The sequence below is a fragment of the Elephantulus edwardii genome, unplaced genomic scaffold, assembly GCF_000299155.1.
Source record: "Elephantulus edwardii isolate Elephantulus edwardi_28Jun2011 unplaced genomic scaffold, EleEdw1.0 scaffold00026, whole genome shotgun sequence".
NCBI lineage: Eukaryota > Metazoa > Chordata > Mammalia > Macroscelidea > Macroscelididae > Elephantulus > Elephantulus edwardii.
The window spans coordinates 5,678,409-5,694,831 of record NW_006399776.1 but is presented as its reverse complement, the minus strand read 5'-3'; the positions used below and the strand labels follow the sequence as shown (position 1 = coordinate 5,694,831).

The 16,423-nt window shown below is 36.8% G+C and overlaps 1 protein-coding gene across 1 annotated transcript in view; it reads right to left on the bottom strand.

The window, feature by feature from the left end:
* Nucleotides 1-13,400: 13,400 nt before the first annotated feature.
* OIP5 (Opa interacting protein 5) overlaps nt 13,401-16,423 on the bottom strand; it is a 15,736-nt gene continuing 12,713 nt past the window's right edge. The window contains exon 5 of the mRNA XM_006882996.1: nt 13,401-13,496. Coding sequence (XP_006883058.1) covers nt 13,401-13,496 — 96 coding nt within the window. The remainder of the gene's footprint in view (nt 13,497-16,423) is intronic.

Sequence of the window (16,423 nt, the reverse complement as noted above, 5' to 3'; positions counted from 1 at the left end):
TATGATCTGCTTTTAATTTTGGGTTGAAAGAAATTGGGGTAAATGAGAAAAGGTTTCAGTTAACTCCTTTCTCCTAGAAATAAGAAGCAAAGATGCCTTATGCAACTCAGTCTTACTTTTTTATATCCTTTAGCTCCATTCTTCAAAAAAATGAAGTAACTTTTTTCCCTTCCATTCAAGATGAGTATGTGGATATTTCATTTTTTAGACACCAGGTGTACTGTTAGGCTAAAATGGCTGGGACACAGTTAACTATTTGGACCTTAAGCTTCTCATTAGAGAATGGATCTCAGAAAATTTGTGGTTCTATCAGTGTAGATTGAGAAAAATTCAGGATCCGAAGAAAAAAAAATCTTCAACAAGAAATAGGGGTCTTCATTTCCTTCAGTTAAAAATTATGCTACACACACACACACACACACACACACAAAGAATTATGTCCCATGAACAGAAGGTAACTACCTTCCAGTAGGGGTGTGTAAGATTCTTATATAAGGAGAAGATAATTATGATCCTTTGTGGTTAAAGATCTAAACTTCTTACATTAAAAACCAGTAGTCTTAGATTGCATTATAAGGAATGTCTGCCCAGACCCATACATGCTTTGATGCAAGGAAATTACAGCAGTCAGCAAAATTTTATATTGATAGAAATGTCCCCAGGGGAGCTCTGGTGGCCTAGTGGCTAGGAGTTGCAACTACAATCCCAGAAGTGCACGGTTCAAATCCACCAGACGCTCAGCCGGGGAAGGAGGGACAATCTCCTATACCAGTCAGATCTGATTTGACGGTACACTCACACACAAAAAATAAAATTTTAAAAAAAAGAAAGAAATGTCCCCAAGATGAAAAAACTTTAAAGTCTCTTAAGGATTAACCGAAAGACTAATTTTTAATAAAATAATTACATAGTATTGATAAGGTATTTTTTATTTGAGAACAATTACTGAGTGGTAAGGACAACAGAAGTAACAAAAGTTAATATAAATTTTCCTCCAGGTGACTTCCCAATCCTGATATTTTTATTTGGAATTTTAAAATTGCTAAAAAGAAAATGAAACTTAAAAACATGGGTCCTATATGTTGAGAGTTTATCATGAAGAAATTGTGTTTCCATTTGCTTGCATTTTATCTTCATGTCCTTTTGACAACTTTTGGGTGAGGATCATCTTGTAGGATGAGACAGTGTGCCTGTCAGTGCCATTAAAACCTTTGGGTCATTTTGTTTCAGCAGATCAATCTAGCTTCTCCAGACATTTTTTTTCCTCTCCAGACATTTTTAAGTTCATAACTAAAAACTGCTGTTAAATTGTTCTTACGTCTTTCATGGTTGTCATCAGATGGCACTTAACAAACTAAAGAATGCTCCATTTGTACTTGCCCAATATTATGAACACATCTGCATTTTCTCAGTTTTACTCTAACCCCTTTCTTGATGGGAAAAACAATAGTCTTAGGCAGAACCATGCCTTGACCTGCAGCTGTACTACTTCATTTTACTCATTTGCATTAGCTAGCAGTTTTTCTTTTGAAAACTTAAACGGGATATGTGCAATAGAAATATATATATATGTGTATATTTTGATACTTGTGGACAAGATGTTACAAGTTGTTTAAGAACAACAAAATCACCAATGTCTTCCATTTTGAGATGTGTATAGTTTTGTAAGCATTAGTGCTTGGTAGCAAATTGTAGTGTTATGTTAGGGATTAGTGCATGAGCCTAGTAGTAATTATAAATTTCAGGATGTACTAATGATAATAACAGCCAGTGGTGTAAAAAGAATGGAAAGTCTAGACCTTTTTTTATAAATAACTGAATTTGTGATATTCTCCCTGAGGAAAGAAATGAAGGCTAGAAAGACTCATTTATAGATAAAAAGTGTCACAATCTGAAATTCTGTGTTTGAGAACATTTAAACTTGCATGAGGTAGATGAAAACCAAATGCTTTTGTGACTTAATGAAACCTCAAATCAAAATGTAGACCATTTCATGATACTGTTTTGCTCAGTTTGAAGTAAGAATGTCTCCATATTGTATGTCTTTTAGGTTTATTACTTTCTCATTCCTTTTACATCAAGAAACTATATTTTGCATGTCATACTAAGATGCTATATTAACTGACCAGTGCTTTTCTAATATGAATACTATTTACTGCCTGCAGCATGCTATGTGTTAATAGGAACAATACTTTGCCAGTAGTTCTAAGCAGTTTATCACTTTGCCACAGGCTCTTCCTGTTTCCAAATTTGTACGATTGTATATTGGTGGGATTCTATACCTTGAGGATTGGAAAAGTAGCTAGATGTGAATTCTTTTCCTGACTTACCGTAAACTTCACACAGTTGACTTTCTTTGTAGAAATAAAGCAGTTGTTTTGCTTTGAAAGTATAATTCAGATTTCTGTGGGAAAGGAATTCTTTCTGAAAAGTGCTGTGAAAACTAGGACATGGCATTTTTCGGAGGTGATTTTGAAATCTCAATATGATGAGATTCAAGGATTTATTGACAGATGCTAGTTAGTGTAATAGAAAAGACAAATCTAAATCTATTTCAATGTGGTGTATCAAGCAAGCTTGAACTAGCAGACCCTTTAGCAGCAGGTCTCCAGGACCTAGATTTATGTTCTCATAAGTTACATACGTAGTTGACCTCTGGGCTAAAGTAGTTCATCAGTGCCAGGGAGAATCACATTCTGAAGCTGATTTTTTTAATGTTTAAATACCTCTGAAAAGGGAGTGAATGCAGAATAGCACAGTATATAGGAAAAGGTATTTCCTGTTGCCAAAAAAAAGCCATAAAATGAATTCATTTTCAAGAGGTAGACTTTTGTAGCAATAACAATTTTGCTTGTATAATGAATTGCACTACCTTGGTTGCCCAGTAGAATAAATGTTATCACTTGAATTTGTCGGGTTCTGTCAGCAACAGAATTGCCCAAAAGAAAGATGTGCTTTAGGTACAGAGCATATAAATGTTTTTGTTTTTTTCTTACTTCAAAAAAGGATGAATGTATATGTGATTATATATGTGAGAAATACCCAATTTATGTAAGGTAAAGGCTAATGATCCTATTGATTCCTAAAGTAGTGCATTAGAGCTGTTGAAATGAAACCTTTCTTGTGCTTAATCTGGAAACATGTCATTCCTAGAGCCTCACCAGTGTGGTCTTGTGGGGTTTTGGCTTACATGTACCTTTTAGCAATGCATTTACTTTGGACTGGAGTTCTTTTTCAGCTTTGTCATCTCATATTTCTCCATAGGTTTTCTGGGTGCATTTTTTAAACAAAGTTTATTCTATGTTCAGTATAAAAAACTAAGCTGACTTTTCTTCATTTTTCTGATTAGGGACATGTGAACTTAAAGTGAAAAACAAAGAGTGTTGTAGTTTTTGGTTAGTTTTCTTTTTTATAGGACAAAATAGAACTAAGATAACTTAATCCTCTTACCTCATGTCCATCTTGGCCATTTAGCATCTTAGAAATGGTTAAATCTCTGAAAAGATTGAGTCTATGGTCCTTTATTTTACCAGAGAAAAAAGTTACAAAATTAGTGTAATTTCAAGAAAACAGTGCCTCGTGAATAATTATTCCTAAGCAACACTAAGGGATAGAAAGGCTATATTTAATTGATTCCAGATCCTTTTAAAATGTCCCATGCTGTCTCTTGGTGTTAGAGACACTGTTAATAACCAAGCAATATTGAGACATCTGCACAAATAATGAGGACACCTGTGTATTACAGTGGTGTCAACAACTCAGTTACTTGGAGAAATGTAAGATGATTTTAACAGCCATGTTGAGTGCTAATTGCTAAAATATACTACAGGCTTAATGTAGTATCAAGGTATATGGTTAATTTTCAAATTGTAGTCTCATGTTTACTCTTTGTATACCTGTGATATGCAAAATATGAAGAGACCCTTGGCCTTGAGGAGTTTACATTCTAATGGTGCTGCTGCTTGTGCAAGCAAATTGCTTCTAGTTTATTCAGAAGATTGCTTGGATATTAATAATTATACCATATTTGGGAAGGATCCCTTGGCCAACGGTTTCCAAAAACAGAGGGCTATGCTAAATGTCAGGGCACTGATGTTTTGAGTTTACACTGTCTAGCTCTGCTGTTAATTCCTTTTCCCCAGAGACTGCTGATTAATGTGACTCAGAAAAGAAACTATTCAATAGAGTGTTCTCACCATCCCTATGACACCTATGCTGTTCTGGGATATAACTGTTGATAAATGGCCCAAGAAAACGTCAAACTCCATAAACTCAACATCTTTCACTCCCCTTCCCCCAGAGTTTTTACATCCTCTATCCAAAAGGACCATTTGCATATAAGCCTTTAATACCTGAAAAGTAGTCTTAATTTTAGCCTTTTTGTGATTTTCTGTTCTGAAGAAGCATGGTAGATATGGAAAGCCTGCTTACATTTTTTAGCAATCAATTTATTGACTCATCTTTTCTGTTGAAACTGCATGTATCTTTCTCATAATTACTCTGAATCAAGGGGTTTACTTTGCATGCTTACTAGAACTGGGTCTGGTTGAAACTGCAAAGGATAGTGGCAGGCCCATAATTCTGATTTTATAGTACTAAGAGTCAACTAATGCATGACTGAAAATGTCCAGTGTTATGTACTTACTAGAGATTTTATATATGCACTTATTAATCAAGCAATAGAAATTTAAACCAATAGCTTCAATTTGTGGTTTATTTTTAAATTAAACTTCTTACTTCCATTGAAAATGGAAGCTAGAAGACAAACAGGGGCAACCACAAAACATTCAAACCATCAGGAATGGGCATTAACAGTGCTCTCCCTCTTACCTTCTTCCCTGGTTCCAGTTAGTTCCCGTGTGAATTTGAAAATGTTACAATCTATAAGCATGTTGAATACATATATAGAGCTATGATCAGAAAGGTGCAGAGTTTCAGAAAGCATAGGAAAGCAAAGCACCAGTCTGCAGTGCATAAAATAACCAGGTGTGGATTTTTTTTTTCTAGTAAGGTTTATGTGGGTTAAGTTTTGGCTTCTTAAAACTAGTGTCTTAGAAGTGATTAGAGTCAATAAACATGATTTAGATGTTTCTGGATTTCTAGGTAATTCTCATAGATGGTACTGGTGTTGACCAGTGATAAAGGACCTCTTGCAGTAACAGAAATTCTCACTGTGGGAATAGTCTAGAAGGTACTGATCCATCTTTGGTTTAATTTTTTTTTTAATAACCAGAGATTGTTTGATAGTTTGACTAGATTGTACATTTTTTTTGCCTAAAATTTTGGTGGCAGGATTAGCTTTATTTTTTAAAAACAAAAAACATTTGTTTCTTATATGCTAAAGAAAAATCTGATTAATTATGGCAGTTTAAATGTTCTTGACCATATTCTTACTTTGAAATAAAGACAAGTGATCATCACTGATAGTGTAGCACTAGACTCCAGTAAATCTGTAGAAGCCCTAAATGGAATTCCAGATTAGCCTTGATTAAGCTGGGCCCTTTTCAGATCTGCTGTTATAGTCAGGGTTAGGGGGAGGCAGCACCTCTCTACCCATCCTCAAAAGATAAAATGTTTAAAAATTTTGATTCTTTGTTATGGGGCTGTGCTCCATGCCTTTGGGAAGTGTTTGGGTAGGATGGTAATTTTCCAGTGGTTCAGAAGGAATATAAAATCTTAATCACTGGCAAAGTTTAGTTTCTACTCTGAGGAGAGAGATTTCATATGACACAGATGTCATGTATAACTTTCTCCTAGCCATTTACTGATAAAATGTATAAAGCCAGTGAAACCAATAAAAAATGTAAGGGTAGAATTTTTCTGAATTATCAGTTCCCATTATTCTTCTTAGGCAGTTTAGAATAATTAGTATATTGGAAAGCGAAGCACCATAGATTTTTCCAGGGACAATGCTTCTAAACCTTCAAAGTCAGATAAGGAAGGTTACTAAATTTTCAAGTTTTTTTCTCTTGGTGATGATAGTATGCTAGTTAAAATATTTTTCTTCCAAGGCTAAAAAGGAATTCTGCTTTGCATGTATGAGGCCCAGGTTTGATCCCCGGCATCTCCACCAAAAGAAAAAAAAAGCTAGCAATACATAATTATTTCTTAAATGGCAGTAATTGGGTGTTACCTCAAGACTACCCATCTCTTGAAATTAAAGATTGTTAGAGTGACCTTTACAAATAGTTTTATTATTTAGTGTTTTAAGTATGATTTGATCACTGTTTACTTCCTGTTTTGCATCTTTGCTGTACCATTGAGAAGATAAAAGAAGTTCACTGAGTATGTTTGAAGTATTTCAGGCAGCTTGTTTTTAATCTATGCATCTTTGGGAATTTTAAAGAAGATATTTTATTCTTTCATGTAAAAAAGATCTGTTAAGAATTGGAAACTCTGCACCTGTGTATAAATTTTTTTTTTTTTTGCAATAAAGCAGCATGGGCTGAGAATGCATTATAATTTCACTGTGTTTTGTTCCTTGTTAATTTTTTAAAATGTTGTAAATCACAGAAATGGAATTTTTTCCACAGACCTTTGTTGAAGTAAGCACCAAATGTCAACAAAGACCAAGAGGGACCTTTGTGCCTCACTGTGATAGTATCTGGTGTGGTGTCTGTTGCCTAAGGGAACATGTATCCATGTGGAGAGACAGAAAGTATCCCCTTGAAACTCCACAAATTTTAACTTTAGGGCCAACCTTAAGTTTGTCTATGAACTTTTTTTTTTAAAGAAATAGTGCACTACAACTATAGACCAAAGAATGTGGGAAATTTGGTCTGTAGGGAGTTAAGTAGCTAACCCAAAAGCCATGCCTCTCTGGCAGTTCAAACCCACCACAACTCCAAGTGAGAAAGGCAGCCTCCGAAAACCTACTAGAGAGTCAGCTCACACTAGGTTCTGACTACAGCAGTAAGAGAGACCAAGGGGGTGGGGGGAAGGAGACCAAGGGAATAGGAATCCTTTCCACCAGAGATAAGAACATTTAAAGTGCTTATCTATTTCTGTTGACTCAGACTTAATAACTTACTGTATGGAAGTATAGTTAAGAGACCCTCTCTTATTCATCAGGAAAGAGGAGTAGAGTTTAGTTTTGCTTTTTTAAATGGAGGTAGATGATAGAAACTTCCTTATTTAATTCTTGACAAAACAGCTAAGCAGCTTCCGTCATGACTGTTACATGCCGTTGAGTCACCTGTGACTTATAGTGACCCTATGTACAACAGCCCTAACCACCGTTCTATCCTGTACCAATCTGTCTCCGACACACCTACCCCAATTACCCCTGACACTGAATTCAATCCACCTCATAGAGGGATTTCCTCTTCTGCACTGTCCCTCCACACTCCCAATCATGACATCCCTCTCCAAGGACTGATCCCACCTTGCAACATGTCCAAAGTATGTCAGACGAAGCTTCAGAATCCTTACCTCCAAGGAACAGCCTGGTTTATTTAACCCTCTCCAGGATGAACCTGTTCATTTTCTTAGTCCACAGTATATTAAATACTCTTCTCCAGCCCCACAGCTCAAAGGCATCAGTTCTTCTGTCATCCCTAGTCATTGTCCAGCTCTCTGATGCACAGCAAGTGATTGCAAAGATCATAGCCTGTATCAGGTACATCTTAGCCTCCAGAGTGATATCACTGCTCTTCAGTACTTTGGAGAGGTCCCTAACAGCAGACTTTCCCATCACAATATGTTTTTTAATTTCCTGGCTGCTGGTGCCAAGAGGGTTGACTGTGGAACCAAGCAAACTAAAGCTGTGAACAATCTCAATCTCTTCACTATATCATGATGTTTCCAATTGGCCTAGTGGTGAGAATCTGTTTTCTTGATACTGAACCTCAATCCATATTGAAGGGTGCAGTCCTTGACCTTCTGCAGCAAGTGCTTCAAGTCCTTAGTTTCAGCAATCAGGGTTGTGTCATCTGCATAATGCAGATTGTTGAATCTTCCTCCAATCCTGATGTCACATTTCTCCTCATATAGCCCAGCCTCCCAGATAATCTGTTCTGCATCTAGATTGAAAAAGTATGGAGATAGGACATATCCCTGGATATTTCTGTCATCACAGGAGACTAGAGCGAGGGCTGCATGGTGGAGGGGACCTGGGGGAGGGTTTGTAAAACAATGAAAGAATCTTTTCTTTTACTTTTCCATAATTTTTGGACTCATGTACTTATAACTTGTTAGTCAAATTTGTGTCTTCTAGGTTGCAACACCCCCATGATACATCTTGAAGGATATGTACATGTACAGCCAAGCACAATCAATAAGAGTGCATCTGAATTCCAAAATCAATCTCCATAATAGTCTATGTGTTTCCTACTGCCAAAGGGGCCCTTTAGAGTAGTGAGAGAAGATCTTCACCCTGAAACCCACAGCGTCCCTTTTCAGCAGGAAGTAGCTAAGAGAATACGCCGTCCCCTTTTCCTTATGAATCAGGGTGAAGTCTCTCTCAGGGAGGAGTGATAGGGAATGGCAAAGGATACACTGACAAAGAAGATTAATCAGAACTGGCTTTGACAAGCACTGTGGCATTTGGACAAGAACAAACTGGGAGGAGGGTAGAGAGAATAGTGCAACAATGAATGAGTGGAAGCCCAAAATCTCTGTAAATGTTTATGAAAATTAATAAAATATAATTATAGAAAAAAAAAAAAAGGACATATCCCTGGCATACACTCTTCCCAATTTTGAACCATGCAGTGTTTCCTTGCTCTGTTCTGACGACAGCCTCCTGGTCCAAGTATAAGTTTCGCATTAGCACGATCAAGTGTTCTGGTATTCCCATTCACAGAGTTAGCCACAGTTTGTTTTGATTCACACAGTCAACTGTCATGACTGGTAATGTTAAATTTACTTTATGATTCTATTCATTTAGGACGCATTTCCTAATGTACTCCACATGCCAGGTACTGTATTAGATACTCAAGTTACAAAAATAGAAGTGGTTTTGCTGTTGATTAAGCTCAAAAGTTTGCAAGTCAGGTTAATTTCAATATGCAGTGCTTCTTTTATGAAACACCAAAACCAAGCCAGACCATTGCCATCAACATCATGATAGATGGAGAGAAGATTGAAGTCAACTCTTTAATCCTGCTTGGCTCTACAATCAACACCCTTTTCAGTCAGGAAATAAACCCCTCATGCCTTGGGTAAATGATGTCAGAGACCTCTGTTAGGGGGCAATAATATTGGTTTCAAGAGTGCATCTGATTCAAGCCATAGTCTTTTGGACTTGTTCTGCATCTTACAGTTGGACAAAGACTAAGTATAACAAAAGAAAAGTCAATGCCTTTGAGTTGTTTTGGAGAAAAGTACTGAATATCAGATGATGGATTGTTAGAAGAATATGTCCTTGAGAAGGTACAGCCAGGTGCTTGCTGCTTGAAGACAAGGATGGTGAAACTATTTCACGTATCTTGGGGATGATGGTAGGAAGTCCTTAGAGAAGCATCTTTCCATGCCTGGAAAGGTAAAGGATCTTCAACAAGCTGGATTGATACAGTGACTGTATTAACAATGGGCTCAAGGATGTCTGAGATGAGGAAGATGGCACAGGATAAAGCATGGTCCAGATATTACTGTTCATAGGGTTGCTATGAATAGCTGAGATAAAACCTAAATAGTAATTTTTGCATGCTATGTGCTAATGACTACTTGTTATATTCTCCACTCATTGCTGTGAAGTCTAAAAGGACTCGATAAATCACCCAGGAAGAGATTACTCCTCTTTCTCCCGTACAGCAGCTTGTGAGGTCAAACTGTGCTTTTGCTTGGCAGTGCAACTCTTTACTACTAAGCCACCAGAGCTATCTTAGTTATATTAACTTTATTAATTCAATCTTCAAGATAAGTTACTGCTTTTATCTTTGTTTTACATAGAAGAAAACTAGGTAAACTGAGGGAACTATACTTGAATCCAAATAGTCTGGTTCCAGAGCCTGTTCACCAGATTACTCCACTATGCCTCTCAAAAATGGAAGAAAAATTATACTTTCTCTATTTTGAGAAAAGTGGGAATACCAGAACACCTGATTGTGTTCATGTGAAACCTTGTGTTCATGTTAAATCTATACTTGCACCAGGAAGCAGTCCTCAGAAAAGAGCAAGGAAACACAATGGATCAAAATTGGGAAAAGAGTGTTTCAGAAATGTGTCCTATCTGTATGCAGAACAGATCATCCAGGAGGCTGGGCTTTATAAGAAGGAATTGTGGCATCAAGATTGGAGGAAGACTCATCAACAGCCTGCAATATGTGTATAATACAACCTTGCTTGCTGAAACTGAGTAGGACCTGAAGCATTTGCAGCAGAAGGTCAAGGACATAGTTTTCAATATGGATTGAAAAAGTAAAATAAGGATTGAAGCTCAGTATCAAAAAGACAAAGACTGTCACGACTGGGACAACTGGCAGCACCATAACAAGAAAGAGAGGTTGAGGCTCTAAACAATTTCCACAGTCAGCATTCTTGGCACCAGAAGTCAGAAAATTAAATACCAAATTCCACTGGGGAAGTCTGCTGTCAGGGACCGCTCCAAAAGTGCTTAAAAAGTAATGATGTCAGTCTAGAGACTCAGGCGTGTATGATCCAAGCCATGGTCTTCACAATTACTTGCTATGCATCAGAGAGCTTTAACAGTGATTAAGGATGATAAAAGAAGAATTGATGCCTTTTAGTTGTAGTGCTGGAGAAGAGTACTGAACATTGGATAGCCAAGTGAACAAACAGGTCTGTCTGACAGGGTGAAACTAAGTTTTCCTTGGAGGCAAGATTCTGAAGTTACGGCTCATAGACTTTGGGCATGTGGTCAGGAGCAACGAGTCCTTGGAGAAGAATATTATGCTTGTAAGGGTAGAGGGACAGCACAAGAGAGGAAGACCTTCGATGAAATGGACTGGCACAGTAACGGGTAATGTCAGAGTGAGTCTAGTTAAGGACAGTGCAGGGTTCAGAGCTATTGTACAGAGTCAAAGACAACTTGGCACAAAACAATTTCGTTACATCTGTATGGGAATTTTTTCCTTTAGGAAATTACATAGTTTAATATGTAATTTGTGTTTAGAGGAAGGAAAAAACTAAAGTTAGCTAGCTTATTACCCATATACTCAAACATTTTTATTGAAAATTTAAAACCACAAATTTAGACGCTGATAAAAATTGCGACCTAAGTTTTTAATTCAGATTAAGAAAATATATTCAGTTAAGCACTATCTTTTAGGTGTGGGTATGTTTTTTTAATATGTTGAGTACAGAGTTCGAGTTAGAACCAACCCATAGCTGAGCCCTCCAGCATGTTTTCAGAGGCAGTTAATCACACAAAAGGAGACTGACTGCCCATCTTTCTCCCATGAAACAGCTAGTGGATTCAAACTGCATGCCTTCAGGATTACAGCACACCTTTTTTTTTTTTTCTTTAATTCACTTTATTTCTATTATATAAAAACAATTACGTTCAAAAAAAAAACAATTACGTACAGCACACCTTTTGACCAACAGAGCTCTCTTTTTTAAATATAGCAGGCAGAACATTTAATTATTTCCAGTTAACACCTCAAAATCACATTTAATGGTAATTATATTGGCTTTTTCTACTGACTGGCAGGGGGTTCTTCTACTAAAGGCTCCCAGAGTTTTCACTGTATCACTCATTTTCTGTATCATCATTCCACTCAATTCATTTTCAGCCTGAAAAATTAATTTGTTGACCCTGAAATTTGTCTTTTAACTTTTTAACATCTGGTTCTTCTTTAACCATTCTCAGCTCTGCATTTGTAATCTATATACTTTCTGTATGCTGCGTTTTTAGGGATTTGCTTGAGAATATCAAGTATCTTTGTATAATATTCTTAGCCTCTCATGTGGACTGTCACATATAGCCAATTCCACAAAGCCAGTCCAGCAGCCCTGCCATGACAGGAAGAGCTTTTTCCCCCTGGTACTAACTTGGTGGAGTGCCTAAGTATTGAAGCCTTTACTGTTGCCTACAAAACCAAAAGATTCACAAAGAAAAATTTTACAACTTAAAACCATAAAGCAAGTCATAATTTTTCACAGTTTAAGATATCTGTAAAAGAAAATATGCTTTACGTAAAACGGAAATAATCTAAAAAAAAAACCAAAACAAATAATCTGGTATAGAGATTTAAAAAAATCTGCTAGCTACATCTCAACCAAGTTCTCCTGTCCACTATTATTCACCTCTCTGCATCATTTCTTATGGCTAGTTCTACAGCTTCACCTCCTTGGTCAGCTTGCCACCTCTCCCACTCAGTCTGCACAGGACAATCAGCATATTGTAAACAAATCTAATCATGTCACAAAACTCCCATCTATCCACTTTTCCTTAAAATCCTGTAAGGGCTTCCTAGAATCTTAGGATGTGATAGGTCTTCTAGGAGGCCATGAAGCCCAGCACCCTCTGGTTTCTGGTAACCTGTACCACTTCTGCAGTCCTTCAAAGAGCCTCAAAAGGCCTTTACCATGTGATTCCTGCGTCACCTTATTACCTGCGACTCACTTCCCTCAGAGAAGCACCAGATCCCAAAACCAGGTCAAGGGCCTGTGGTGTATGTAGCTTTATGGCTCATCAAGATCGTGAATACAGCCATGTTACATAATATTTGTCCATTTCTAGCTAGTTTATAAACTCAATATGGCTAGACACTGTTTTTGCTTACTTACCTTTATCCCTACAACCATTACTTTATAATTAAATGAAACCAAAATACAGCAAAATAGGATAAACTGGCACTTCAGTGAATATTTCAAATTTTTAAAAAATTTTTCCATTGTATATTTTCATGCCTCCCACTGCTCCCCCTCCCCTAGCCCACCTCACAATGCACTTTGTTTCAGATTTTTGTCATACTGTAGAATGTTAAAATCAGTCATTTATTACTATAAAATCAAATTCTTTATTATTCAATTAAGCTATTACAATGACTATAAATTATTAATAGACCTGTATATACTAAAATAGGGTTTAGTGTATTCCTAAAACAGTTGTTCACTGAAGGCAGTAGTCAACATTAAATTCAACTCTCTTTTCAGATTAACCATGTATCCTGAACACACACAGAATACTGCCTCCTAATTCTTACAGCCAAAATCCTTTTAGAAATATTCTAAAATTGCTAAAAATGAGAATAAAGTAAGGCAAATAGCTAAGAAGCTTGAACAGAAGCCCCCTTAAGTTTTTCATCTTCATGAACCAGAAACTAAACTCTTCACTAAAGAGCTTCATAAATCATTTGGAAAATCAGTGTAGAAGGAAACAAAGACCTACACTTCCCACCCCATTCTGTAAGTCTTCCATTCTTGAGAAATGAGCAAGTGGCACCAGTTGTAAAAGATCATAATAAAGGTGATACTCAAGCTTTGGTTCTGGATCAGTTTTCTGGCTTGGACTGGTCAGGCATCACTTCCTTCTGAATCTTCATTAGTGAATTTAAACGAGTATGTACAAACATTATCTTCTCTTTAAGCTGAGTGGAGAAACAGAAATATAGCAGGACATTTTAAGCCTAATGTTAAATGTACTGGTTGTAGGAACCACTTAAAGTTATTTTAGTGAACGGAAACTGGCAATAAATGTCTTAACCACTTCAGAAATACATTTGTTCTTTTTCTGGAAAAAATAATAGATAAAGATATAGATATGCATATAAAACAGAGCACAATAAGATCCTCAATTTAAAATTAATGTGAAAGAAGATTGGCCATTATTGAGCATTACTGCTTCCTTTCCCTCCTACTTGTTTTAAACATCAAATACTAAGAAGGAAGAGTTTAACACAGTCCTTTATTACTTTTCTATTCCACTAGAAAGCTTCCAAATTCATTCAAATGGTTAGCTTTAAAACAGATGTCTATTGTAATTAGATAATTTCCAAGAATTCTTTCACCTGAGAACAGTTATACCTAGAACTAAATTTAGTGGTGGGACTCAGCATGTGACAGGTATTTAGCCCATAATTAAAGTTATTATACAAGACTATGTAGAACTTAAATCTTCTGTTGAAGTCAGCTAAAATATTAATTTTTAAATTTGCACAAATGTTAAATCTACTTTTTATAATCTACAATAATACTTAAAGTTCATTAAGAAAGCTTGCTTAAACTGAACAAATCAACACTAGCCTATGATGACTATAACTGCAGAATTGGGTGTTCTACTATTAGAAATAACTTCTAAATACATGAATATGGGATTGCCTGAATCAGGTTATTGCCTGGGAACACTGTTTTCAAAGTAAAATCTTGGCAGTTGTATTTCCTGTGTATGTATTAAATTACAGTGGCTTGAGGGGAAGGTGAGGGAAAGAAATCGACTAAATTAAAACTGACCCCCCCCCACCCCGGATTGTCAGGCTAGAAACCATTCTGAGTGCTCACGGATCAAACACTGAGCGTAGAAATAGCCACTTCCTCTTTGCCCCATACTTCAGGTACAGCAGAGCGGCCATACCTGTGGTGCTGACAGGTCTAGGGCAGTAAACTTTTAATTTTTTCAAATAAAAATTTAGTCTTAATATCAAAAAGCAGATAATTTTGAATAGTAAAAGTTATTAAACACTTTTAAAAAGTTTTTTAAAAACTGGCTTTTAAATTTATTCCACTAGAACAAACATGTTTATCTGAGTGTAACTATTAAAACTAGTGAAGGAGACAATGTCCCACTCAGGGTACACAAAGTGAAAATTGTTAGTCAGTCTGAATTGTTAAATGTGTCACCTCCAAATATCAGAGAAGTGATCTCAGTAGTTTTAAGAAATTAGAAAAGTAGTGTTTAGAAATTAGAAAAATTACCTTCTCTGATAATATAAAGGAGAAGTCACTGAACACTAAACTGTTCTAAGCCCAAAACAAGTAGCATTTTCAAAAGATGATACTTGACCCAAGAAAATAATTTGAGGTCAAACTGCATCTCTGCTAAGAACTGAAAAAGAAATCTATTTTGCTACGGTACATCTCAACATCAAGAAGACAAAAGTCCTCACCACTGGGCCAACACACAACATCATGATAAGAGATAAGGCTGAAATGGACAATGATTTTATCTTGCTTGGATTCACAATTCATACCCTTGGCCCTAGCAGTCAAAAAATCAAAAGATGTACTGCAGAAAAAATTCAAAGCCCTATCAAATACTTAAAAGATACAGAAACAAATCTTGTTTATAACCCAAGAATTGCATCTTTAAAGCTTTGAAAAATGTCATGTATACAAATTGTATATTATAAGATTATAATAATAATTCTACAATTATATTTATTGTTGTTATGTGCCATCGAGTTGAGACCTTATGTACAACAGTCTGAAACCCTACTCTATCCTGTGCCAACCTCACTGATTCTGACACACCCACCTCGATTACCTCAGTGACTAAATCAATCCACCTCAGAGGTTCTTCCTCTCCTGTGCTGTCCCTTCATCCTCCCAAGCATGACATCCCTCTCCAAGGACTGGTCCCTCCTTATAACATGTCCAAAGTATGTCAGATGAAGCGTCAGAATCCTAGTCTCCAAGCAGCAGCCTGTTTTAACCCTCTCTAGGATGAACCTATTTGTTTTCTTAGCAGTCCACAATATATTAAATACTCTTCTCCAGCACCACAGCTCAAAGCCATCAAATCTCCTGTCATCCCTAGTAATTGTCCAGCTCTCTGATGCATAGCAAGTGATTGCAAAGATCATGACCTATATCAGGTGCACCTTAGTCTCCAGAGTGACACCACTGCTCTTCAGTACTTTGGAGAGATCCTTAACAGCAGACCCTCTACTGCCAAGAGTGTTGACTGTGGAGCCAAACTAAAACTGTTAACAATCTCAATCTCTTCACTATCCATCATGATGCTGTCAATTGGCTCAGTGGTGAGAATTCTGTTTTCTTAATACTGAGCTTCAATCCATATTGAAGGCTACAGTTCTTGATCTTCTGCAGCAAGTGCTTCAGGTCCTCCTCACTTTCAGCAATCAGGGTTGTGTCATCTGTATAACACAGATTTTTAATGAATCTTCCTCCAATCCTGATGCCACACTTCTCCTCAGAGACAGTGAGGCTGGCACTCTCCCTTCCCAATTTTGAACCATGCAGTGTTTCTTGCTCTGTTCTGACGACTGCCTTCTTGTCCAAGTATAGGTTTCGCATTAGAATGATCAAGTGTTCTGGGATTCCCATTCTTCTCAGAGTCAGCCACAGTTTATTGTGATCCACAGTCAAACGCCTTTGCATAATCAATGAAACACAAGTAGACATTCCTCTGGTACTCCCTGCTTTCAGACAAGTTCCATCTAACATTAGCTACAATATGCCTAGTACTACGACCCCTTCTAATTCCAGCCTGCATTTCTGGCAGTTCTCTGTTGATGTACTATTCCAGTCCTGGAGATTGTTGTTGTTGTTGTTATGT